The 25730-nt window shown below is 44.2% G+C and overlaps 1 protein-coding gene and 1 pseudogene across 2 annotated transcripts in view; one reads left to right on the top strand and one right to left on the bottom strand.

The window, feature by feature from the left end:
• CFAP298 (cilia and flagella associated protein 298) overlaps positions 1-21797 on the top strand; it is a 70604-nt gene extending 48807 nt beyond the window's left edge. For both annotated transcript variants that reach the window (XM_086933996.1, XM_086933995.1), the window contains exons 7-8: positions 6896-6991; positions 21428-21797. In XM_086933996.1, coding sequence (XP_086790122.1) covers positions 6896-6991; positions 21428-21538 — 207 coding nt within the window. In that variant the 3' untranslated portion in view covers positions 21539-21797. The remainder of the gene's footprint in view (positions 1-6895; positions 6992-21427) is intronic.
• On the bottom strand, positions 12554-12659 carry LOC147696900 (U6atac minor spliceosomal RNA; annotated as a pseudogene).
• Positions 21798-25730: the final 3933 nt, after the last annotated feature.

Here is a 25730-nt window from a genome sequence, read left to right as displayed (position 1 = left end):
AGGGTAAGGACGGTAAAATGGGGTTGCAGAAGTTTTCCCAATCTGGCCCCTAAACTATGGAACACATTGCCTATTAGTCTTAGAAATCAAACCAATTTATAACCGTTTAGGAAAGCACTAAAAACATGGCTATTTGTCCCAAAACCATAGCTGCTTTCTTTCTCTCTTGTATAGATCAATGACAGCTAGCGCTAAGACCCCTCTGCAAACACGTGCTTTACAAAGCCTTCATTTGATTTGATTTCAAGTAAGGTCTTCATCCTTCATGCGACTTGAGAATCCCTCAAACAAATTGCATAACAATGGAAAGCCTCTTTAAGACATTCCTCTATTTTTAGCAGTGTAGATTTGTCAGACACTTTTATGTCTTAGAACTAATATTTTTGGTGCCTCAAGTTGATGGGATATTTTAGAGAGCAGAACACGTGTGCTCTAGCTACCACCTCTTGTGGAGCATACGAACATAGGGCTTACTAACCTCTTAAGAAATGTATCAACCTTAAAATAATATCCTTAAATAATTAGAGCGGAAGCCAAGTTCTCGCCCCACCTAAATATTAACTCACCGCTGTAAGAAACTGTGCTAGTTAGTTAAGGGGTGATGACCCACCTTAAGTAATAAACACAATCTTTGTCAGGGCAAACTCTCAAAGTCACTAAATTAACCAGAACTCTAGGCCCAGTCAGCTATGACACAGAGCAGAAAGGCCTAACTAACAGGCAATGTGTAAAGCATTTATATAGTACCAAAATGGTAATAAAGTCAAAATGCAGAACAATAAAAATCCCCCCATAAATTGGAAACTCTGAGTAAAATTCAATAAACAAAATGACACCAAAGTGACAAAATCCAATAATGATTTAAAAAATGTTTTAAGTTGAAATAGTTCCAAAAAGCACTAGGCACCAATGATTGCCACTGGTCGTGGTACACTGGTACCTAGGCGCAATTTGAGGAGGACTGCGATGGATTACAGGTCAGACACAACAACCAGGTTTGTCCTAGTCAAAGATTTTACCTTCTGACTTAGATCTTTAAGTCCCAATCTACCATAAGGATACACTTCTAAAGCCCCTTACAACCTTTTTGGGAAGGCAGAGGCAAAGGTCTAGTTGCCACTGACCAACTGGGAAGTTGCAGGAAGGGCTTTGTATAGCTTGTTGTATCTTTGTGGTTTGGAGGTCAGCCATATGGAGCTTGGAGTATATTGCCTTGACCTGAGTACACGAGAGAGCAGGTCTATTCCTTCGGGCTCCTCACAGGTCCAATCCTCTTGTGTTCTTCCTCAGGTCCTCAGTGTTCTGAAGTAGGTGCCTGGAAGGGCCACAGTTATGCCTGGCAGTAGCTAGTGTGTGGGAATGGCTCATAGACATGCCCTAATCAATGGGGTAAAATTACTAGGGCCAACCCTAGATCGAAAGTGATTTTCTTTTAGCAACTAGACAGTGGTTACACAATAATTGTCTTGGCATCCTGTTTCCTTGCTTTTAAGTGCACCCCAAGTGTTATATTTAAACCCCAGAGACCGGAGTCTGGTAAGACTAAAGCAGGGTACCACACAGTAGAATTGTCTTGGCATTCTGTTCTCTCCCTTTCAAGTGTTACATGTGGCTCAGCAAATCTGTCAAGAAGGACCTGGCACTGCAGTATGAAAAAGGATGCCCCAGTCCCACCCTGCATATTCTATGAGGTTTAGAGGCATCATCTCCCCCAGCCAGGTCACCCTGTTGTTTGTTTCTGGGAGGCATTTCATGCCTATTCAAGGCTATTTTTTGCCTGGAAGGCAATGCAAATCAACTTCCAAGAACTTCAGGCAGGGAAAAGATAACTTTCTAAGAAGTGATTGTTTCTTAATATTTATTAAACAACTGACTTCACAGTTGAATTGGATTTTTAATAACTATTAAAATGGTTGTATAGTTATGTTTCTACTTGGTCCCATCCTGGGATTCAGTATTAGTATTTTAATCTGGTTTCATTCTAGTTTTCTACATAGGACAGCTAATCTTTCTACATTGAAAATAGATTTTGGGTACTAGTCAATGCAAAGACATGTTAATATTACATTTCTACATGTCCTTCTTTTAAATTTCGTGCACCCTGCCTTGTGGGTTACATGACCTACATTGAGGTGACTCATTAAAATTTAAAAGGATAGTTTTGATCAGTCAGAAGGGTTTATTTTTACAAGCTGAATTGCAGGTTTTACGTTTCTGCAGTCAGGCTACAATGGTAGGCCTTAAGCCTTGTTTGCATTGCCACCTTAGTGGATTGCACAACAGGTGCTGCATTACACTAGTGGCATTTAACTTCCAGGCCTGAGTATGCTTTGCACCATATACTATGTACTTCTAGGCAAGTTAAGTAGGCCAATTAGGAGAATGCCAATTCAACCATGCTAAAGGGGGGAAGCATAGGCAATGTACTACTGGATAGTAGGGATAAAGTGCAGAGTTCCAAAGCCAGCAAAACTATACAGCCCAGCAAAAGACGAAAAATACGGGGCGACTGTGCAGAAAAGGCAGATTTTGTATAGTGTACCCCTCCAGCCAAGAGGTCCCTATGACCTCTTAGGTTTCCCAGAGTAGGGGCTGCAACCTTAGGTTGCAGACACCTTCCTTTCACTCTGCAGGGACTGAACATGTGCCTGTTGGTCCAGGGCTTGCAGGATGAACACGTAGTCCCCATCAATGTAAAGATTAGGCCTGGTACAGGTCTCCCGTCTGCTGTCTCTGAGACAGAGGTAGCTTTATCAGAGTCAGTCTCAGGGTGCTGTGCCCTCCGAGCAGAAAACCTCTGGTCCTCCCACTACGTATGAAATCCAACTTTCCCTTCCTCCCTATCTGAGCCTCGGTATCATCCGTTTAGGGACAAACCCCATAGAAATCTGTCGGTTTGGACCGCCCCGGGCGTCTGCCCTGCCTGGCTCTTTTCTCACTGCTGCAGTCCAACAGTGGCATTTAACTTCCAGACCCTGGTATACTTTGTACCAGGGGACCTATACACAAGTTAAATATGACAATTAGGAGTATTCCAATTTGACCATGCTAAAAGCGGGAGCACAGGCACTTTACACCTGCATAGAAGGACAAGGGGTAACATGCACAGAGTTCTGAAGCCAGCAGAAATATAGGTGAAAAGTCCAGGGTGACCACTCCGAAAAGGCAGATTTCCTATAACCGCCCTCTCAGGAATTACAGCGGAGGTTGAACTGGCAGAACCTCTGTAAGGAAAAAGGGTACTTCACCCAATTAGGACAGTCAGAAGAGAGCTTGACTCTCCCCTGCCATCCCATAACTGTTGGGGGAAGAACATAACTGGTCGGGGGAAGAATTTCCCTTTACGCTCTTGCTTGAAAGTCCAGAATATCAGACAGCTGGGTGTTTCAAATAGCACCTTCGTCATGCACTCTTGAATTTATACAAAAACACCAAATCATCCACTCAAGAAGACACATAATTTACACTTGTGGGAGCTGCAACAGGAGGTTCTCCCCCTCCTCCTGAAAAGAACAATAGAGGCTGCCCCGAAATCCCAAAGATGCCAAGGAATCTACTCCAGGTTCTATTTAATACAGAAGGAATGGGTCACTGTAGATCAATGCTGGACATCAGAGAGTTGAACAGGTTCCTGAAAAAACAGTGCTTTACCCTGGAGGAAGTCCATTTGATGCACAGGAATTAGAATGCTTTACTTCTCTGGATCTTTAAGATGCATATTTCACATCTGCCTACATCAAAACCACTGGAAAGACCTCTGTTTTTTCAGTGGTGGGGCAGGACTGCCAATTCAGGGCACTCCTTTTTGGATTCATAGCTGCACCCTAGGTTTTCACAAAGAGCTTACTTCTCTTACTGCCCCCTGCAACCAGGAATACCCCTACTTGGAGGATTGGCTTGTCAAAGCTCCATAAAGGGAGAGAGATGTGGATGTACAACTGCCTACTGTGACGGACCCACAGGTTGGGTCTGACTCTGAACAGTGAGAAATCTTCCATCTACCTGTTGAAAAGACGCCAGGTTTTAGGAGCCATCTTGGACACAGTGCTAGGGTAGGCATTTTCTTCAACAGAAAGGATGGTGACACTTCAAGTGATTGCAAAAACATTTTTCCTCCAAACAAGCAGTTCCGGTCAGACTGTCCAAATCCCCTGTGAGTCTTATGTCATGCTGCATAGGGCTAATACCCTTTTGAAGACTCAACGTGAGATCAATACAGCAGGAAGTGGACCACCAGTGTTGTCAAATAAATGGGATGACACTATCCAGATGTCAAGAAGGATCAAACAGGCTTAGCTATGGTATAAATTCCCACCAACCCTTAGTGTTGTCCTCCCATTCCAATCTTCAACAGACAGGATGGTAATGACACTGGAGGCATCTATGGAGAGCTAGGGAGCCCACATGCTGAAGTGGATGGCTAGAGGTCTCTGGTTGGGCTCTTAGAAGATGTTCCTTATCAATATCCTGGAGCTGCTGACCATTCAGCTGGGCATGTAGTCATTCCTCCCAAGTGTTGCCGGTCAAGCTGTGCTGATTAGAATGGACAACGCAACATCCATGTATTACACTGCAAAACCAGCAGAAACGAGGTCCCATTCTTTATCTGAAGAAGCACAGAAGCTGTGGGATTGGGCAATCTCCAAGATAGAATTGTAGTGGAGCATTTCCCAGGATGCCAGAACGACCCGGCATATGTGCTTAGCTGAGTTCACTCAGACTGCCACGAATGAGAGCTCCACCAAGACCATCAGGATTAGATGTCCCACAGCAGGGACTTGCCCACATTAGACCTGTTTTCCACTCTGCAGAACAAAGAATTTGCACTGCTGCCCCAGCAGGTTCTGGCAGCCAACATCCAATGGATATGCCTTTTGACTGAGCAGGTCGAATGTCTTTGCAGATGCCTTTCCTCCGTTTCTCTTGAGTTCCAGTGTACTGAGGAAAGTGAATACAGATCCCGGTTTCCACATCCTCATTTCCCTGGTTTAGCCGTACCAGTACTGGTACAGCGATCTCCTGAGGATGTCCGTATATCCGGTAGTACTGCTAAAGACTCATCCCAGGATGCTCCCCAGACACTAGAGACCAGTTATGGAATCTGACAGCCTAGTATTTGGCCATTTAAACATTCCACTAGACTTTAGGAACATTTCTGGCACAGGCGTGCACACCAGCGACTACACTTACAAGGCTAATGTTAGCATTTCTGTACATGTGACAAAGACGGGGACTTTAACCCAGTCTCCATACAACTCCACCAAGTGCATCCATACTTGCTGAATCCAGATAAGAGTGGTCTTAAATATTCTTCAATGATAATCTGTCTCGCAGCAATTTCCAGAGCCAGGAGAACAGAGGACGCTGCCTCATTTTTTCCCATAATAGATCCTAAAACAATTTAACGGCTTTTAGAGCTTTCCTGGCGGGTTGAAGAAATCTGTCCTGAGACCTGAACTCAGTTTTGAGTTAGTTCATGATGCCTCCATTCGAACCGATCCATAAGTCGCACCAAAAATGTATCTTGTGGAAGACAGGGCTATTACTTTTCCTCACATCAACAAGGAGAGTGTTGGAGGTGCAATTTCTTTACCATCAAAGAGCTTTTTCTTTAATTTACCAAAGACAGTCACCCTATGGACCAACCTGTAGTTTATGCCTAAAGTTCCTACAACTTTAATTTGGAATAAACTTTGTTTCCTTTTTCCCTAATCCATCATTGTCTACTTGAAAATCTTTGTACTTGCTGAAAGTCTGCAGATGCATTATATTTTAGATGGACAAGGCAAAAAGGCTGCAGACCTGGCTGAGTAGATTTTCTTCACAGGAGACGGAAAAGTGCAGGGTGGGAAGTAGATGTGTAAGTTTCATCTTTGCTGTACAGGGATTCCTAGCATGACGACTGGGAAAGATTACAAAGTGTGAATATATACCAATGCTATATGTGAGTAAGTAATTTCTTCCCACATTTCTCCCATCCTTCCCAGCATCGTTATGGTCTAGATTAAATGTACCTCTGAGGGAGCCAGATTTATGTCAAAGACCGTTTGATATTTAAATTGTATAATTATTTTTCATTTAACACCTTCTATTCTGAAAAGAGTATCCATAAAAGGCAACAGATCCTCGCATTCCTAAAGAAAACCAGACATTTCTGCTTGCTTAAGCATTACAGAGTTAGCCAAAGTGAAATATGCAAATGATTATGACATGAAGAATATTATAACCAGTTTATTAGTAAATACCTAAAACCATGCACCATTTTAAAAAAATGGGTATGGAGTTCAGATGTTATGAATGGAAAAAATAGAAACAAAGATGTAGAAGAGTATTAAATAAATTAAAGAATAATATAAGAGAAAAAAACGATAGGATTGTTAGTAGAGAGGGTATGTGTCATAAAAATGAAATGGAACGGAGTCGAAGCCAAGCCATACTGGTTGAGTATTTAGAAGTAGGAATAAAAGACAGTTCAAACTCTCATATAGGCAGATGCTATTGCATTCTAGGTAAGCAGCTATGTGACTGTCGGGTGTCAGTAGTGATTAGGAACACCAAGGGCTAATTGTCATACATCTGCATGATGAATTAATAGAATCTGGAGTTTCTTTCACATCTTGACTGCAGTACATATTATTCACAAATATACTAACTTATTATACATGGTATATTTTTAGTTACTACATTTAGATCAAAACACCTGTGAAACAAAAATCAGTGCGCAGAAATGTGGTCCTGCAACCAAACATTTTGCTGGTGTGGAATTTGAGATACTCCAAGGGCTAAATGAGTTGCTACGTCTGCTGCTTGATTAGCATAGATTTTTAATAGTAATTGAACACCTTAAGCTGACGATACTTTAAAAACGATATGTTCTTCTGCCACCATCTACCAGAAGGGACAAGGCGCCCCAGCACGTGAGCCTGTGGTCAGCGGTGAAGAGCAAAAACAGATGATGATGTATTACTACAAAAAGCAAGAAGAACTCAAGGTATGAACAGCTCCTTTCACATTATGTTTTACATAGCATTGTCTGCTTGATTTAGGAAAGTAAAACAAATGTTAATAACCGCACCTTTCTATGATGCCGGCCTTTCACAGAGAATTTGATGCAACGCTGGCTGAATATTGTGGAGCTACTCTTGGACCACTGCATAGTCAAAGTTCTTTCATTGTTAATGGTCACTATTCCGAATCATACCATTTTTATTCTCAAGGGGTCTCATTCCGAATTCCCTGTTATCTCTGCTGGGATACCAGGGCCAGATTTAAAAGATATTTCTGGCCCTCAGACACCAGAAAACTTGTAGGTGTGCAACTTGTAATGTGGGTGAAATGGCAGGTGCAGGGAGTTACCTCGACCTGCCAGATTGTATTTCAAAACAAAATATTGTAAAACTCTTTTTGGCCTTTCTTTTTCAACCATTTAGACCTCTCCTGGCTGGTAACAGTCTGTTGGCCACCCCAATCTCGCTCACTATCTGCCAGTAAACAAACCAGTTTCTCTACACCATTTTAGTGCATATAAAAGGAGGTGTGTGGTCAAGGATAAGAATTCCAATGGACTGTGGATTTAAATGCTATTCCAAACATCTACTTGATAGTTGCCAAATGAATGTTTTGAAACTGCTTTGTACATTGAGTCATGGCCCTGTTGTTTTTACTTTCTTTGTGAATGCTGGGGATGGGTCCATTTCCCTACTAATGATCTAAAAAAAGGAAATAAGTGGGTGTAAACCAAGTGGTGGGTAATATGATTTATTTCTGTCACAAATAATTTTTACTGGTTTAAGTAAAGTCTGAAAAACAGGGTTGGAATAGACATTTAAACAAAAGTTTAGCCTGTCTTCCTCATTATGAGTAGCTGCTAAATACTTCACCTCTATACGTTTTCGGCTAAATCAGTATTGCATGCCCCACTGTATTTAAATTTGTTTCTGGGACAAATTCTCCAGGTCAAACCTGTATGTAGCCTCTAAAAAGAAAATTAGAAAAGAAGACAGGTGGTATATAGGTGAACCTGTATCTTTAAACTGGAGTAATCAATTCTAATCTTTATTTCGGTACATAAAGTGCCATAAAAGATACATAAAATACATTATCATTACTTTACAATTGCCCAATATACATTAAATAAATCACAAGATCACATAGCATGAAATATGATTTGTAAGCAGTTCATTTAAATCCTGAACTACAAATCCGGGTGAAAGAAAAAGAACACATTAAAATATTTAAATAATTAGAAGAGCTAAAAAGCTAAAAAGGCATGCATGTAAAACCATGATTAAGATCTGCGTGTCCAACAGTAACACAATTAATGAGACATATATTGATATTTAAATATTCTGCCTGATATGCAACAGTATAACTAAAAAGATTGCACTTAGAGATAGGTTCTGTAGTTTCCAGCCAGGAAGAATCTACTGATACCAAAAACTATAACCTGAGTAGTGTCAGTTTTTAGGATTCTTCCAGCCTCTTTGTGGGATCTGGAACCTATGTTCCGACAAAGGGGCAAAATCCACCTTTTTCTTGGTGCTGCATAAGTTGGAAAAAAAACAAAATGTGTGCCTCATCTTTCTTTGTCTGGTTCGCACATAAAGTACACAGGTTACTACTACTATTAGACCACCTCAGTTCGCAAACATTTGTCCTAAGCGTATCATATCTGAATTTCATGTAGAGTGTCTTGGCTAACGGGGGGTGAATCTCATCTAAAAAATATTCAAAAGATGCTACTTCTTTGAACAATATAAAAAATTATTTGTCAGAGACCCATAAATATTTAGGTTCACTACCTCATGACTCACATATGACCAGAAAGATAACTTTAGAATTTTCTTTGAGGACTAATTCAGTAATGCTGGTTCATTCCAAAAGTGTGATAGACCTAATTTTACCAACCAGGATCTTACATGTTTGAGCCATTGGACTTTATTACAGCAATCTAGATCCATTACCTCCTTTAGACCTCTTTTATAGTCTATCAGCTCTGGGGTCGTCCATAATCGGACCCAGAGCATCAACGGCCTCAAGATAGCATGGTGGTCTATGCGTTTCCTAAAAGAAGGGGAATCAACGGGTTGCTGACTGGTAGTTTTTTTTTTTTTAAATCTTTTTATTTTGTTGGAAAAACCAGAATAAATGGCAGTCATCACTGTTTAGACAGATCAATCACATGTGCATATAGGGCAATCGCAGTACATACAGTGCAATTTAATACAAAAACATTCAGATTAATGCATCACAGTGTCATTAAAGTGCAAGTGGTTCGTCATTTGGGTAGTCAGGGGGGGTTCGCAAATGTTGCTCCTGTACTCATTCCATCTGGACCATACTTCTATCCATTTCCGTGGGCATCCACGGGCCACATCATCGTTTTTTCCTGAAGCATGCACAAATCAATATCTGTCTTCCAGGGACCCAGTTTAGGAGTAGTAGTCGCCCCCATTGCCTAGCTATATTATGTTTGGCGATGGCAAATCCCAGTGTTGCCCAAAGCCTCCCTCGGGCGCCAGATCTGTTGGCTCCCAGATGTTTAAGAGGCACCTCTTAGCTTCCACTCGGAGCTCCACCCCCCACACCTCCTGCATACAGTGGGTCACTCTGACCCAGTAGTTCCTAATCAGCGGGCATTCCCACAGTATATGGAAATATGTCCCCACCTCCCGCATCCCCTCCGACAAAGCCCATCCTCACTTCGTCCCATGCTTTGCAGTCCAGTTACTGAGAAGTATGCCCGATGTAGGATTTTCAGCTGAATTAACCGGAGCCTTGCCGATATAGCCACCTCCTTGGCGGAGGCCAGAGCATTCCCCCATTCTTCCTCATCTATATCCAGGCCGTCAGCTTCCCATTTCCCTTTAACACCTTGGCTGCTAAGGGGTTTTCCCGCTGGGTGCTGCAGTCCCAGATTTATCATTGTTCATGACAAGGTTAACTCGTCATAAGCACAGGGCAGGTAAAACCCATGACGAGTTGACCTTGTCATTAGCATGGAAGTGGTTAAGGGGGAGCAGGAGGTCAGGAGAGTTGTTAATGATTCTTTTGTATGTAAGCGAGATGGCATGTTCGAGGAGGTGACCATCTAGGAGTCTGTCTTCCAGGGGGGAGTAGTCAAGGAGTTGTGTACCCGCAGGGATATTTTTCTGGAGGGAGTGCCTGATCTGTAAGTACCTGAAGTATTCTGTATTCGCCAGCTCATAGGTGCTCTGGAGTGAGGCAAAGGACACCACCCCCTTCGGGCCCCACAGGTCCCGAATTCGGGAGATGCCTATGAGGTCCCAGCTTCGGAACCCTTTGGTGCGGTTCAGCGTCCCCAACCTCTCCGAGACCCACAGGGGAGTGGCCTTTGTAAGGGTGTCGGCCCATCCCAACTTCCTTTGTACAATATGCCACACCTGCACCGAGTGCTGCATAGGCCCAGTAAGTTGGTATCTACCAGGCTTAGAGTAAAGCGCCGCCTCGGAATTTCCTCCGGGCAGGAGCCAGCGGTCCATGCCATATCCCGGGTCGTCACCAGCACAATACGTACCCTGGTTGATGGCCGCCAGGTGGGCATCCCAGTAGTACTTGCGGATGTCTGGGAGCGCTATGCCTCCGTCATACCACCCCAAGGTCAGTTTCTGGAGGGATATGCGAGGTGTCCCATACCACAACAGTTCTCTCTGTGTGGCTTCAATAGCCTTAAAATACGAGTGCGGAACTAAGTCCGGGTGGTTCTGTAGTGCATATAAGAATCTTGGCAACGTCATCATTTTAAAGAGCGCCGCCCGCCCGAGAAGGGACAATGGGAGCCGTCCCCAGGAGGCAGAGTCCTTTTTGAATAGTTGCAGGGGCGGCAGGAGATTCCTCTCGTATCTGGTGGTCTTATCCTTGGATATAAAGATCCCAAGGTATCGGAACCCCTCAGTGGTCATTGCGATTGGGCAATTTCGTGGTGTGGTTGGGATGTTACCCTGTAGGGTGTATAGTATGGATTTATCCCAGTTAATCCTGTATCCTGAGTTCTTCCCGAAACTGGCAAAGATGTCCATGGCCACCATAAGGGACTTACGAGGCCTTGTGAGATAGAGGAGGATGTTGTCCGCTTATAACGAGATCCTGTCTTCCCACCCGTCAGTCCAGCGTATTCCTTTCAGGGAGAGGTCCTGCCTAATCCAGGCTGCAAGCGGCTCCAAAGAGAGCGCAAATAACAGAAGTGAGAGGGGGCATCCCTGCCGTGTCCCTCTTTCAAGCGCAAACGCTGCAGAGATTTTATTATTGACAGAGACCTGAGCCAGGGGTTTAGAGCAGAGTAGACGCACCCACCCTATGAAGTTGGGGCCAAAGCCCAGTTTTCGGAGGACAGCCATCATATATGGCCATTCTAGCGTGTCGAATGCCATTGCGGCATCTAGGGATACCACAACCGCATCTTCCCGGAGAGTGTGACAACGTCCCCGCACCCCGTGTAGCCGACGGAGGTTGAGCGCAGTGTTACGGTGAGGCATGAACCCAGACTGTTCCGGGTGGACTAGGGCTGGGAGAACAGGTTTGAGTCGATTCGCGAGTACTTTGGCCAGGATTTTTGGTTCTGCATTTAGTAATGAAATGGGCCTGTATGAGGCACAGGAATCCCTTGGTTTCCGCTGACTGGTAGTTTTAACAAAGCCCTGTAAAACTTGTTTTCTCCAGTTTCAAAGGAGTTTTTGCACATGGGTCCCCATAATTCTGCCCCGTATAGTACCATACTTTAAATTGTACTTTAAATTTAAAAATCTCCAATGCCGGGGTGATTGCTTTATTCAGGCTATTACCATGTCTTTTCATTGTAGGTAATGAGTTTTGTTTAAACACTATTTTGCTGTTTTCTATCTGGCTTCTCCATGTTAGTTTTGAATCCAGGGAAACACCCAGATAGGTAAAATTCTGGACACATTCCAGTTTGTGTCCATTTAACGTCCAGTTTCCCTTAAACTTTTTGTGGACGTTTAGGGCCATGTATTTAGTTTTCTTTGTATTGATCTCTAGACCCTTTGTGCTGCAGTATACCTGGAACCTATTCAATAAGTTCTGTAGGCCCCGGGGTATTTGGGAAATAAGAATAGTATCATCCGCAAAAAGGAGGGACGTAACACGTTCGCCCCCCAATTTTGGGGAATCATTGTTACAATCCTCCATGCAAAACGGGATGTCGTTGACAAACAGGGAAAAAAGTGTCGGGGCCAGCACACATCCCTGGCGAACTCCCCTCTTTATTGGTATTGGTTGGGATAACTCCCCATTTGGGCCTCACCGAACTTTTGCATAGTTGTTCTCGTGTAATTTTGTGATCAGCTTCAATAAATCAGCTGATAGCCCCTGACGTTTAAGAGTCTCCCATAACAGTTCTTGGGGGATTAAATCAAACGCCGCCCGAAGGTCGACGAATGCTACATACAGATGACCCTTTCTCAAGGTAATATATTTCCAGCACAAACAACAAAATCTTAGTACCTGGTCAATGGTACTTATTTTGGCTCTAAACCCAGCTTGATATTTTGTGAGCACTAACTCTTTGCCCATCCACAAATTAATATGATTTAAAACATGCCTAGAATAAATTTTTTGTACTAGGACCTCTTCCAAGGGGAGTGACAAGGGGAGTGCTAACCTTCTCTCCTGTCATACAACAATAAAATAAAAAAACACAACTTAATTTCGGATGTCTGTTAGCAAATCTGTATGCCTCATTTGCTAGCTAGACCAAGTTCCTTAATTACAAATTAGCGATAATCAATACAGGGATTAGGTTTTGTGCATTCTTCACCTGTAAAATGTGCTTTAGCACAGTATTAAGAAAGTTTTGCTTGGCATTCCTGATCTGATAACTGCATTTCAGAAATACATCAAGACATGATGAATATATGTAAAACATTTGCAATCCAATGAGGACGCACCTCCTCACTTTAAGACAAAGCAGGAGTTAATTTAGCCTTTATGATCTTGAATATGGGTTCCCAAGAGGGACTATGTAATTTTGTATGTAGCCTCTAAAAAGAAAATTAGAAAAGAAGACCAGTGGTATATAGGTTAACCTGTATCTTTAAACTGGAGTATAATTTAATCTTGTTAAATCTAGATACCAGAATTTTCTTGGGGTTTTATTGGTTTTTGTGGTCTACTGAATAACATGACCTGTGTTTTGGTGTACTTGGCAAAGTTCTCCCAGAAGAATCCTTGCGTAAACCTTCGCCTCGATATCTAACAGGGCAATTAATTGATAATTGCCAGGATCGTTCCTGTCACTCCTTTGTATAAAGGAGATAAAGTATGGAGCCTGTACTCGCTTAGGGCAACTGAGAGCTCTGAACGAAGACCATAACTAACGGATAAGGGAATTTTGTCCTTTGATCAACATCTGTTATGTATGTTATGTTATCTGGTATTTATAGAGTGCGCTGCAACTTCCAAGAGTGTCCCGGCGCTAAGAGAAAAACACATAATAGCATACAGAACATCCACCCACAGCAGAATCCGGCAGTCCTAATGCTGGAAAAGCCATGTTTTCAGGTTCCTCCTAAAAGTAAGGAGGTCCGGTATCTGTCTAAGAGGGAGAAGTAGGCCATTCCATAGCCGAGATGCAACTGCTTGAAACGATCTTCCCCCTACCCAGGAGAGCAGGACCTTCGGAGTCGAGATCAAGAGCCGAGCAAAGGACCTTAAGGTACGCTGCAGTGTATAAGGGTGAAATCTTTCCCTTAGGTAGTGGGCTCCAATCTTATGAAAAGCTTTGAAGACGAAGACTAGAGCTTTAAAATGAATTATTTTCCACACCGCAAGCCAATGTAGGGAAGACAGAAGATAAGACGTGTGAGTCCTAGGTCCTGTTAAAAAGATGGGCCTGGAAGCCACGTTCTGGATTACCTGTAGTGGGCCGAGTAAGTACTCCGGTAAGCCCAAATACAAGGAGTTAACGTAGTCCAGTCTCAACACCACGAGGGCCTGGACTACTGTTTTCTTTGGGAGACCGGAAGCAGGGGAAGAAAGTTCCTCAACATTCTCAACTCCCCAGACAGGCCCCAGCCACCGATTGGACTTGCCCCTTCATGAAAAGGGCGGCATCCAATTTAACCCCCAGGTTTTTCATGATTTCTGACTGCAGTCGAGGGGGGGGGGACATGTCCTGCGGCTACCAAGTATGCCATGCTTCATATGGATGCGAACCGAAGAAAATAATCTCTGACTTTTCAGAGTTATACTTCAATTGATTTCGTCTGAGCCAGGAGAAAACCTCAGAGAGGAAGGGGTTAATCCTGTTGCCATTGAATTCAGTACCCTTCTCACACGTGAACACACTATTTTGGCACCGTGTTTCTCGGCGAGAATGGCTAGAGGGGCCATATACAAATGGAACAATCTAGGGCTCAAAATTGAGCCCTTTGGAACTCCAACGTATACGGGAGGAATTTCTGCGGTGAAAGGTGGTGAGTGGTTACTTAAAAAGGACATGAACCATCTCAATACTGAGCCTCCGATCCCGCCCTTCTTGAGACTTTGCAATAATCTATTGTGGGGCACTGTATCGAAGGCAGCAGATGGGTCAAACAACACCAAGACCGTGTTACCTCCTCTATATAACGTGGTTCTTTATTGTCTCAGCAACTACTAGCAAGGCAGTTTCCTAGCTGAAGTTGGCTCTGAAACCTGACTGGCTCGGGTGCAGGAGATGATTGGCCTCCACGCCTGGTGACTTCATTAACATATTTCTCCAAAACCTTGGAGAAGAAAGGCAGGAGGGATATAGGCCTGTAATTACTGGCAACCTCAAGGTCTGCCCTAGGTTTCTTTAAGAGCGGGTGAATTTTGCATGTTTCCAAGTATGGGCATGTGCCCCTCCCGCAGTGCAGTGCTCAGAATCAGACTAACTACAGGGTTGATCGCTTCAGTACTTTTGCTGGACATGGATCTGAAGGTGAGCCAGACTTAAGAGTTTTCATAAGTGCCAGGGATTGCTCAGGGGTAATCACAGGGAACTGCATGAAGGAGAGATCCATGTTGCAGCAAGCGTCAGGGGGTGGACTGATAGCTGCCTCATGTTCTGGCGGCTGAATTTCGAAAGAGACCTGGATGTTTAAAATGTTCGCATAGAAAAAACAGGCCATACGCCTGGTCCAGTCGCTCGTGGGAACAAAGGGGCAACTAATAGATGCAGGGAAAGAAAAACTCTTTACAATATTAAAAGGTTATCTACTTTTGTTGGCCGCCTGGTCAATTTTTGTAGAGAAGAAAAGTTTCTTTCCCTCGCGAACTTTCCTATAGTGTTCTTTCAGTGCTGAATTATAGGTGGATTTGTCAATGGGTCTATAATTCCTCCCTCAGACTCTTGCAAAGTGTTTACACAGACCTTTGCTTTTTTTTAGTGCTTCCGTAAACCATGGGGCAGAAACTGGTAAATTTGGCTGCCTTTTTGGTGTTCTGTGTTGAACAACATGCCTGGTAAGCCATTTGGGCCTAGGGCAGCACTACATCTACACTACTTCAATGCCCCTTCAGTTCTGAAAGAATTGATGTTTTCTCAACTATATCTCGGCTTATCCTTTAAGGACTGAGTATGTCTTTTTGGCCGAACGTTGAATACTGAGCAATTGCTTTTTCTGTGCCTTGAGTAGAATAAGTTTTACTTGTATAGATTTCCTATTAAAAGAGACCTGCACAGTTCTCTGTTGTTGGGCCATTAATTTCGACCAATTTGTTAATAAATTGACAAACTTTACTCTGGTCTCTGAGCCGTGACTGTTTGCAAGCACGTTGCCATTGAGTAGCAGAAATATTTCATTTTGCTTCTTTGCTGGCATAAAATAGTTTACATTTATGTTCTCAGTCATAAGATCAAAACTTTTCCTTTTTAAACTAGCCAGTCTGAAAGGGATTTCTAGTTTGATATCCCTTATTGGTCCTATTTTACCTTTCACAACATGCTAAATACTGATTAAGCGATTGAATGATTTTTGGCCAGGGAATTAAAATGTTTGAGGGATCTGTATCATTAATCTTAAATTTAATGAAGTATTTAGTGCACTCAAGTGACAGCCGAGTTTTCAGTATATTTATAAAGTGAACTCCACAACTGATCATATTAAGGTGTTGGAGAGCTTCAATGTGCCCTATAAGCTCAATATATTCAGTGACTGCAGAGGTACTACTAAAAGATGTTACAATAGGAATATGATCACTTTCCCTCCTGAGTATTACTTTAAAGGCGGAATACAGTGATAACAAGTGGAGTGAAAGAAAAGTATAAACAATACCACCCATGTCCTGTAAGATAATGTGTGTAACTGTAGGACGGATTGAACTTTGTTTGGCCATTCAGCGGTCTAAGTCATAAACCTCATGAACGCTTTTACTATGAACGCACTCATTGTATCACGTCTCTGATGTATATGACATGCACGATCAGTATCAGATTAAGGACACAGTGAATCATTGGCATGGCTATGCCATATCAAGTTTAAATTTAAAACAACTGTGATAATTACATGGGTGTCAAGATGGGTGCACCATAAATTGTCAACCTATTTACAAGTGTTTTCCGTAAATAACTTTCGATCACTTGAATGAGTATTCATGTCAACATTATTTGCTTAAATAGAGGTAACCTGAATTCTACCAACTACTTGCCTAACCGTACCACCTGAATAGGTTAGTGGTAGAATAATTGTGTTAGCATTGAGGTCGAGGAAACTTCTATTGATAGCCTCCAGTGCGTCGCCATGATCACTGTTTCTTTGTTGCCAGGATGAAACATTCCTGGTATCCACTCATGGCTAAGGGTGATTGGTGCCAGGTTTCTTGTAAACTAAGGATATTCCATTTCGAAAAGAATGAAATAGTGCCACTATCCTTTAATAACGTATCCAAACCTGCAACATTCCAACACAATCATGTTCTGGTTAGATTGTGCAAGTTTGATGTCCCAGGTTCAGCTTGCAGCATGGCCACCCTCGTGTTTATCATTTTCAGTTCAGTAAAACGGGCGCCACTGAATTGGATGTTAGAAAACACCGGGGGGGGGGGGAATTGAAGAGAGTGGATTTGAGAAGTGTGACTCTGAGAACGCAAACTCCGAGAACTTAGAGATCATTCTGTCTACACTCTAGATGTTAGAACACTGCACATTTGTTACATTGACAGTGTGTCTATAGCATTTCCACATCCATACTAAGTGAGGGCGACTTTTGAAGCTGCCATGGCCAGATGCTTGTACACTACATACATGTCCGTTATGCTTGTTCTCATAGTACTCTTCATGATGTGCGCCTTTCACATTCTCCATACAAGTAAGTGGCCACACAGGCTTCCTACGTGTTCATGCCTATAGCTAACATTTGTGAAGCAGCTGCATAGTTTTAAGAAACCTTATTGTGTCAATGTGAATGCAAATTAAAGGCCCTAGATGACCAAATAGTTTTGAAACCCTTGAATACTTCCTCGCCTGTGCATCTCGCCTACCACCACCTCCACCTCAAGGTAGGTGATGGGAATGTTTTGTAGTGTATGTATGCATGCATAACATATCGGTCTGGAAAATGTTGCCTACTACCTAACTACCAATGCTCTGCACATTATGTTGCAGATTCACGTGACCTTCCTAGTTCGTTGCTAGCACAGAGACACGTGCACATAACACAGTGGGGACAAATCATTAATCAGAAGAGCTGTAATGGTAAGCTTTAGGGATGTGACCGGGATTTCTTCCACACATGCCTGAAGACGTTAATAAAAACTTTAAAAGAATCTTTGTAGTGTGGACCCAGCACTAGACCAGAACTGCATATCATGCGAATCTGCAAAACAACAAACCAGTTTTATTTTTTGTTCACCCTAAGTCCTCCTTCCTCTGTTTATTGTACTGTGACTAGCTCATCCACATTGTAGCCTCTTTTCTTTTTGTTACCCCCACTGTCCCCCTTTTCTTGCCTTCTGTTATCCCTCGCCAGTTCCCGCAGCTGTGTCCTCGCCCTCCTCTTCACCCATTGGTCTCCCCGCTCCCGCTTCCCAGCTGCACCTCCCTCTCACCTCCCCATTTATGGCGGCCGCTTCTCAGCGGGCACGCCGCTGGCGCGCCGAAGGTGCGCCTAAGGCAAGCCCGCCTGCACCCGTCCAGCCTGGACCGTGCCAACGCCAGAATCCCTGGCCCCCATGAACGCCACGACGCCCGACACCGCTACGATGCCAACACACTCCACGCATTCAACCCCAAACAGAGACACACCTGCTACCGGGCCACCCCGAAGTGCACCCAAGGACCCTCCACCTGCAGGACCTGCAGCTTCACCAGCATCCGGCCCACCAAACCTCCAACAAAGGAACCAAACCACCTCAGATTCATCCTCCTCAACACCCGCTCCGCCCGCAGACACGCCATCGAACTCTGGGACCTCATCGACTCAACCTCCCCAGACGTCGCCTTTCTGACGGAAACCTGGCTGAACCCCTCCTCGGCACCCGACATCGCCATAGCCATTCCGGAAGGCTACAAGATCACCCGCAGGGACCGCCCCAACCGTGTAGGAGGAGATATCGCCATCGTCCACAGAACCACCATCAGAGTCTCGACCAACACCGAAGAAACCCTCAGCACCGCCGAACACATGCACTTCCAGATCCACACCGACCCCAACATCACCATCAGAGGAACCCTCGTCTACAGGCCCCCGGGCCCCGGCCGCAGTTCAGCGACTCCATCGCCGACTTCATCAGCATACACGCCCTCGCCTCTATGGACTACATCCTCCTGGGGGACCTGAACTTCCACCTCGAGAATAACAACGACACCAACTCCACCACCCTGATCGACAACCTCGCCAACCTCGGACTCAGACAGCTTGTGACAACACCAACCCACGCCGTCGGCCACACGCTCGATCCCATCTTCAGTGCAAGGCCCCACGTCTCCTTCAACCACACCACCGAACCCCACTGGACCGACCACCACTGCATCCACTTCACCTTCAGGAAGCCCACCACGCACCTCCGCACCCAACAGATGCCCAGACGCTCTTTCGGGCTGCTGGAACAAGATCACAGACGACCAGCTAACCAAAACCCTCGCCCAGGGCCCACCCACCGACCCCCCCGACCCCAACACCGTCGCCCGCAACCTCAGACAGTGGATCAACGACTGCGCCAACACCCTCGCCCCGTTCAAGACACTCTTCAAGAGCCACACCAGCAAGAAAGTCAGCTGGTTCACCGAGGACCTCCAGGCCTCCCAACAAACATGCCGAAAACTGGAGAAGAACTGGCTCCGTGAACGAACACCGGACAGCTACGCAGCCCGAAAGAGCGCCACCCGCAGACACCATCAACTCATCAGACCCTCCAAAAGGGCCTCATTCAAAGACCGCCTGGATAACAACGCACACAACAGCAAAGAGCTCTTCAACATCGTGAAGGAACTCTCTCCAACCCCAGCTCCAACACCAATGACATCCTGCCTTTGCAAGACCTGTGCAACCCGCTGGCCACCTTCTTCCACCGCAAGATCGCCAACATCCATGACAGCTTCAATGCCATGACCACCCTGACAACCACCGCCTCCATGACCACCATCTGTACCAACCGCCTGCTCTCCTGGTCCAGCATCAGCGACAATGGCACCAGCGAGAGCATGAACACCATCCACTCCGGATCACCGCTTGACCCATGCCCCCACCACATCTTCAACAAAGCTCGCACAGCCATCGCACCCCATCTCCGGACGGTAATCAACATCTCCTTCGAGACAGCAACTTTTCCGGAATGCTGGAAGCACGCAGAGATCAACGCCTTACTCAAGAAACCCAAGGCGGACAAGGGAGCTCAAGAACTTCCGACCCATTTCCCTGCTCCCATTCCCGCCGAAGGTCATCGAGAAAATCGTCAACAAACAACTGACCCTCTTCCTTGAGGAGAACAACATCCTGGACCTGTCCCAGTCCGGGTTCCACAGCAACCACAGCACCGAAACCGCCCTCATCGCCGCCACCGATGACATCAGGATCCTGCTTGACAAGGGAGAAACAGCAGCCCTCATCCTCCTGGACCTGTCAGCCGCCTTAGACACGGTTTGCCACCGCACACTATGAACACGCCTACACGACGCCGGGATCCATGAGAAGGCCCTGGACTGGACCACATCCTTCCTCTCCGGCAGAACACAGAGCGTCCGCATCCCTCCCTTCCGCTCCACTGCCACCGAGATCCTCTGTGGCGTACCCCAGGGCTCTTCCCTCAGCCCGACGCTGTTCAACATCTACATGGCACACCTCGCCCACGTCGCCCGTCAGCACGACCTCAAAATCATCTCCTACGCAGACGACACCCAGCTGATCCTCTCCCTCACCAAAGATCCTCACACCGCCAAGACCAACCTCCAGGAAGGAATGAAGGCCGTCGCCGAATGGATGAGGAACAGCCAACTGAAGCTGAACTTGGACAAGACAGAGGTCCTCATCCTCTGCTCCACCCCTTCGGCATGGGACAACTCCTGGAGGCCAACGACACTAGGAGCAGCCCCGACACCCACCGACCACGCACGCAACCTAATAGTCATCCTCGACTCCACCCTCTCCATGACTAAGCAGGTCAACGCCATCTCCTCATCCTGCTTCAACACCCTCCGAATGCTCCGCAGGATCTTCAAGTGGATCCCCAACGAGACACGAAGAACAGTCACCCAGGCCCTCTTCATCAACAGGCTGGACTACGGAAACGCTCTCTATGCAGGCCAAGCTCCTGAGGCGATTGCAACGCATCCAGAACATGTCAGCACGTCTGATCCTCAACATCCCCCGCCGCAGCCACATCACAGCACACCTAAGAGACTTTCACTGGCTCCCCGTCAACAAGAGGCTAACCTTCAAACTCCTCATCCACGCACACAAAGCGCTCCACAAGACCTGTCCAGTATACCTTAACAGACGACTTAACTTCCACACCCCCACCCGCCAGCTCTGCTCCGCCAACCTCGCCGTCGCCACAGTCCCCCGCATCCGAAGAACGACTACCGGCGGCAGATCCTTCTCCCACCTCGAAGCCAAACCCTGGAACACCCTCCCCACCAACCTACGACAGACCCAAGACCTACTGGTCTTCAGAAGACTCCTCAAGACCTGGCTCTTCGATCACTAGCAGAATCCCCCCCCCCCCCCCCCTCCCAACAATACCCCCCCTGTGCCTTGAGACCCTCACGGGTATGTAGTGCGTTTTATAAAGTGTGTGTGTGTGTGTCTCTCTCTCTCAATCTGGCAGGCTTCACTGGGTGTTACATCCTACAGATACAGGTACCTAGTGCCATACATACATTTAAAACTGACACCCGACACTGCAAGGCAAGCATTGGCTTAAGCTTTCAGCATTGTGCTGTACCCACATTAGTCCAAATGTTTCTCATACACTGTCTTTTGTTTCTTTTTAGAAGCTTGCAGAAAATGATGACGATTCGTGCTTAGACTCCGAGTGGGCTGACCCACATGCTCTGAAAAGGCAGTTTCAAGGAGTGAAAGATATCAAGTGGGGGCCAAGATGAAGATTGTCATCCAGCGTTCATTCCCAGCATTAATTGTTCAAAGACTTTTGTGAAAGGGTTTGCGACTCCGTGGAGATACAGAATCGGACGATTTGAGGGGAAGCTGTATTTTCCTTATTTTTTTGGATCTTATTTACGTTTACAGTAACTTATTTAGCAGAAATGGTACATATTTAAAATATACATTTTTATATTGCATAACAATGCCTTTAATTATCAAATTGTGCCATTTTTTAAAATAAAGTGCATTTAATGTTGATAGATTTCATGTTTTATTTTTGTACTCTTTCTAAGGCAACGCAGTTCAGTTTTTTGGGTGCACTCTCCTTTTGTGAATAGCGGGGTTTGGCTAGGCACCAGCTGGCCGCCTCGGTGAACATTTTCCAGCTCGCAGATTTGTGAGTTTGATTGGAATGCTTCTAGATCAATCTCGATATAGTCCTACAACAGAAGCCAGCCATGTGGACCACTGAAGAATGATGCATTGAATTGCAGTGGAAGAAAGCTGTGCATCTGTCTCACCTGCTCAGACATCCGTTGTCCCTACTTGCTTTGTTTTCTATGTCTGCAAAGCAGGTCCTCGTCTCAGAGTCCGAACTATAGGGCTGTTTTCTTTGTCTACAAAGCAGATTCCTGCTCTGTCATTACAGTAGTCATGGTAGGATAGGAGACAAGGCAATCCGTTCTATATCTTTCCAACAGAAGGCGATAGCAATTTAGAGCTTAGAGCTGGTGTATTCAACTACCAGTCTTCGGATTCCCTTTCTGTGAACTCTGCCATTTTCCCGGCTAGATTGGCAAGTAGAAGTTAAATAAGAAGTTCGTGTTAAATTACAAGTCTTTCTCTGTCAGCAACTCTTTATCCCCAAATAGTCCTTGCTGCGATTAGAGTTTTCACTCAAGAGACTATGCGGTCTAAAATCTATGTCAAAGAAGCTTCAACTTTAATAAAATCAAATTATGAATAAAGGATATGGCGCAAAATATGTTGCTCTTACAGTTTATAAAGCCTCCATTCATACAAATTCACCTCAGTATGTCCAATTATGTTCGAAGTAAACTTTTAGAAACTGTAATAACACATTGTAGGTGCAGTAGTCCAGTACGATTTTTGTTATGTTTAAAACAGTCAACACTTACTTGTTCTAAAGTGTTATACTGTAGGCAAGTGCCTCGGAATGTAGCTAGGCAACGCTGACATCTGCACCTTGCATTTGTCATTTTTTCCTCTCTTGTCTTTTCTTTGCCGAGCTTGTGTGATAAGGTATGTTGACATTGTGTTTTTTGGTGAATATATAACGGTTGAAGTTTTTGCTTGCTTTGTTTTGTGTATAGAGGAATTGATGAATAATACTAGAATTAAAATCAGAGCTACAACAGATCTTAGAGCATATTCGATTTAGAAAACATAGGTATCCATGTGCGGTAGTAACAGTGATCATGAATTAGTAGACTGCGGTTCTGACACTACAGTGTAGTGCATATAAGTATTCAAACGTTTAGATATTATTGGCTGTACTAGACAAGACTCACAAAAGCCGCATTCTTCCACAGATCTCCAGTTTCTTGTTGTCTTGCCTGCATTGTGAATGAATCCAACATGAAACCGACTTCTATTTATTTTTCTATAGTAAATTAACAAAACACAAAAGGCATTTGGAGATCTGTCACTTAACTAAACTGATAATTTGAGCCCGGTACCTATAGTTGTGGGAAATTATGAAACAAGTGCCTATTAGGAACTTAAGATTTGCTTACAAATGTTCATTGGATTGTAAGACATAACTGGAGTTGTAATGTGCAGTGCTACGTTTAAAGTTTTATTAAGTTTATCCATTTTCAGGATTGGCCATTTCAGTCATTTGATAATCTGTTCGGTATGCCCAAATTGTCTGCTATAATTACAAAACATTGACTTTTCAGTGAAAAAGTATAAGAAGTTCTTCTACACAACGGAGGCGCTTGGATTTGGTATGCTATTCATGGACTAAAAGATGGAGCAATTCTCTCAATTGAAACTATTTAGAATGCTTAGTTTCACCATTGAAGTGACCTCTTCGCTATTGGATGAACAAAGCCTATTAAGGCATGACATTAAAGAAGTTCACTGGATGGATATAGGTTTTCAAGGCACATTGGTTAACCAAAGGTTTGTCAGTCAGTCTAGTATAGATGGAGCATGCTTTCCAAAGTTTAGTGCTTGCCCCCAGATCTCTCGTCCACTGGTATTGCCTTCTTGAATTTGGGGATCACAATCATCCCTTAGAAAACCAAGCAAACAGATCTCTGAGCCCGGGAAAGCATATATCCCATCTGTAGAACAAGTGAGCTTTCCTTGTGAATTGTTGGTGCACCAAGCGTTGGAGCCAACAGATTCATGTGTTGGCTGTGGAAAATGTAGCTTCAATAGATTTTGTGCTCTTCCCCTGCTATTTCATGGCAACCTTAATAGAAGTGATCTCTTTTTCATTAATGCTTCTGACTCATGGCTTCCAAATTTATAAAAACGTAGTCTCTGTTTTCTATATATAATAGGTAGCAGCATAAGGGCAGCGGTTTATATGGGGTAGATCACTATGTGTAGGAATTGTTATGGAATTAGCCACTCTTATACAATCATTTCTTGTCCTCCCTATGTCTATTTTCATTATCCATTCCCTCAGTACAAACGTTCAAAGTTCCATGTGCTTTAGAGGATTGCCAAATTTACTGCAGTGTCTTATTTCACCATGCAGGTTTACTTGGTTCTCCTATAGTAGAATAGTCCCAAAGAACATCCCCCTAAACAAAGATGTTTTGCTTACTTTTTGAGGTCCCCACATCGAATCCCCTAACAAATGTATTTAGTCCATGGATAGGAGAGCATACCAAAGTGCTATGTGCATTAAGGAGTTTTGGTTGAGGTAACCTTTGCTGTGGCCTGACATTGTGTGAAGATGTTACAATGACCTTGTTGTTCTGAGTTCCTCAAAGAGCTAGTTCTGGCACACCTCAGCCCGCCCAATGCAGAGGGTTTTGCAGACGAAACCTTTCTTTCCTTTCTATCCATCATGTGTTTTACTGTTTCATTTGAATGGCTAATTGGTGCTGGATTTCTTCTTCCAGCTTGGGTAATCAGAGACTCTTTTGTAAGGCCTGTACCCTGACCTGAGAGTAAAAGAATCGTTATTTCATCTTTTCATAGAGTCTTTCATAGATTGTTATAATATGGGCATTAGAGGATGATTTGTACCCCAGAATCCTTGACTTTCACGCTATAAGTGTTCCTGCGTTCTTAATTGTGCTCCATTATTTGAATGCTTTGCTTCCCTTGATGGGTTATTTCATGCCTCCATAAATATGCGCCGTTCCTCCTGTAGTCTCATGGTTTGCATGTAAGATAAGGCATTCCTTTGAGATTTGTCAATGCTTCCTGTGTGCGTGGACATCACAGGCATATTAGATATGATATATGTAGTACTGATCGTTGGTGACGAGGGTCCGGGGGTGAAGTGAAAAATGGCAGATTCTTTATACATTTATTTATTGCACAACATGTCTTCCTTTCAGCAACGGTTAGTTAGAATTTTAGAAAGTCATCCAGCACTTTGGTTGGATTCTAGAGTTGCCTTGTCCTTACAACAAATCTAAGTGAAGGCGTCAAGTAAAATCTATTATGACAGATTCCGGAGATCTTGAAAATTTCCTTACCAACTTGCATCCGGTTCTCTAAAGAAATCCTTACGGATAAGGGAGCTTGCTTTGTGTCAAAGTAATTGCCAATAATTAGGCATAAATAAATTAGGAACATCAGCATATCCTCATCATACTGTAGGCTTAGTTGAACAATATAATACTACCATGTTTGATGAAGAGGGAAAGGATTGTGCCGAATTATACCCTTAGCCTTATCCACATTTCATTGTTGAGTACAGTCATCACCTCACTTTTCAACATTTTAACTGCCATTTTGGCAAAAGCCTACACCATTTCTAGACATAGCCCGGGAACAGTGGGAGGAACAGCCTTACATGGAGAAGTCCCTTTTCGAGTACGTCAATCATTAAAAGTGTGGAATAAATACCATTATTGATGTATGGAGGAAAACATGGGAAAAGCCAAGAACACCAACAGCTTTATTATAATTGTAATGCCAAACTCAAGGTTGGTCCTAAACATATTACTGGCCCTTCATATTAATATATTAACAACA

The sequence above is a fragment of the Lissotriton vulgaris genome, chromosome 8 (assembly GCF_964263255.1).
Source record: "Lissotriton vulgaris chromosome 8, aLisVul1.2, whole genome shotgun sequence".
Classification (NCBI taxonomy): Eukaryota; Metazoa; Chordata; class Amphibia; order Caudata; family Salamandridae; genus Lissotriton; species Lissotriton vulgaris.
Note: the sequence above shows the minus strand (reverse complement) of the source record. Positions and strands in the feature narration are given on the sequence as shown.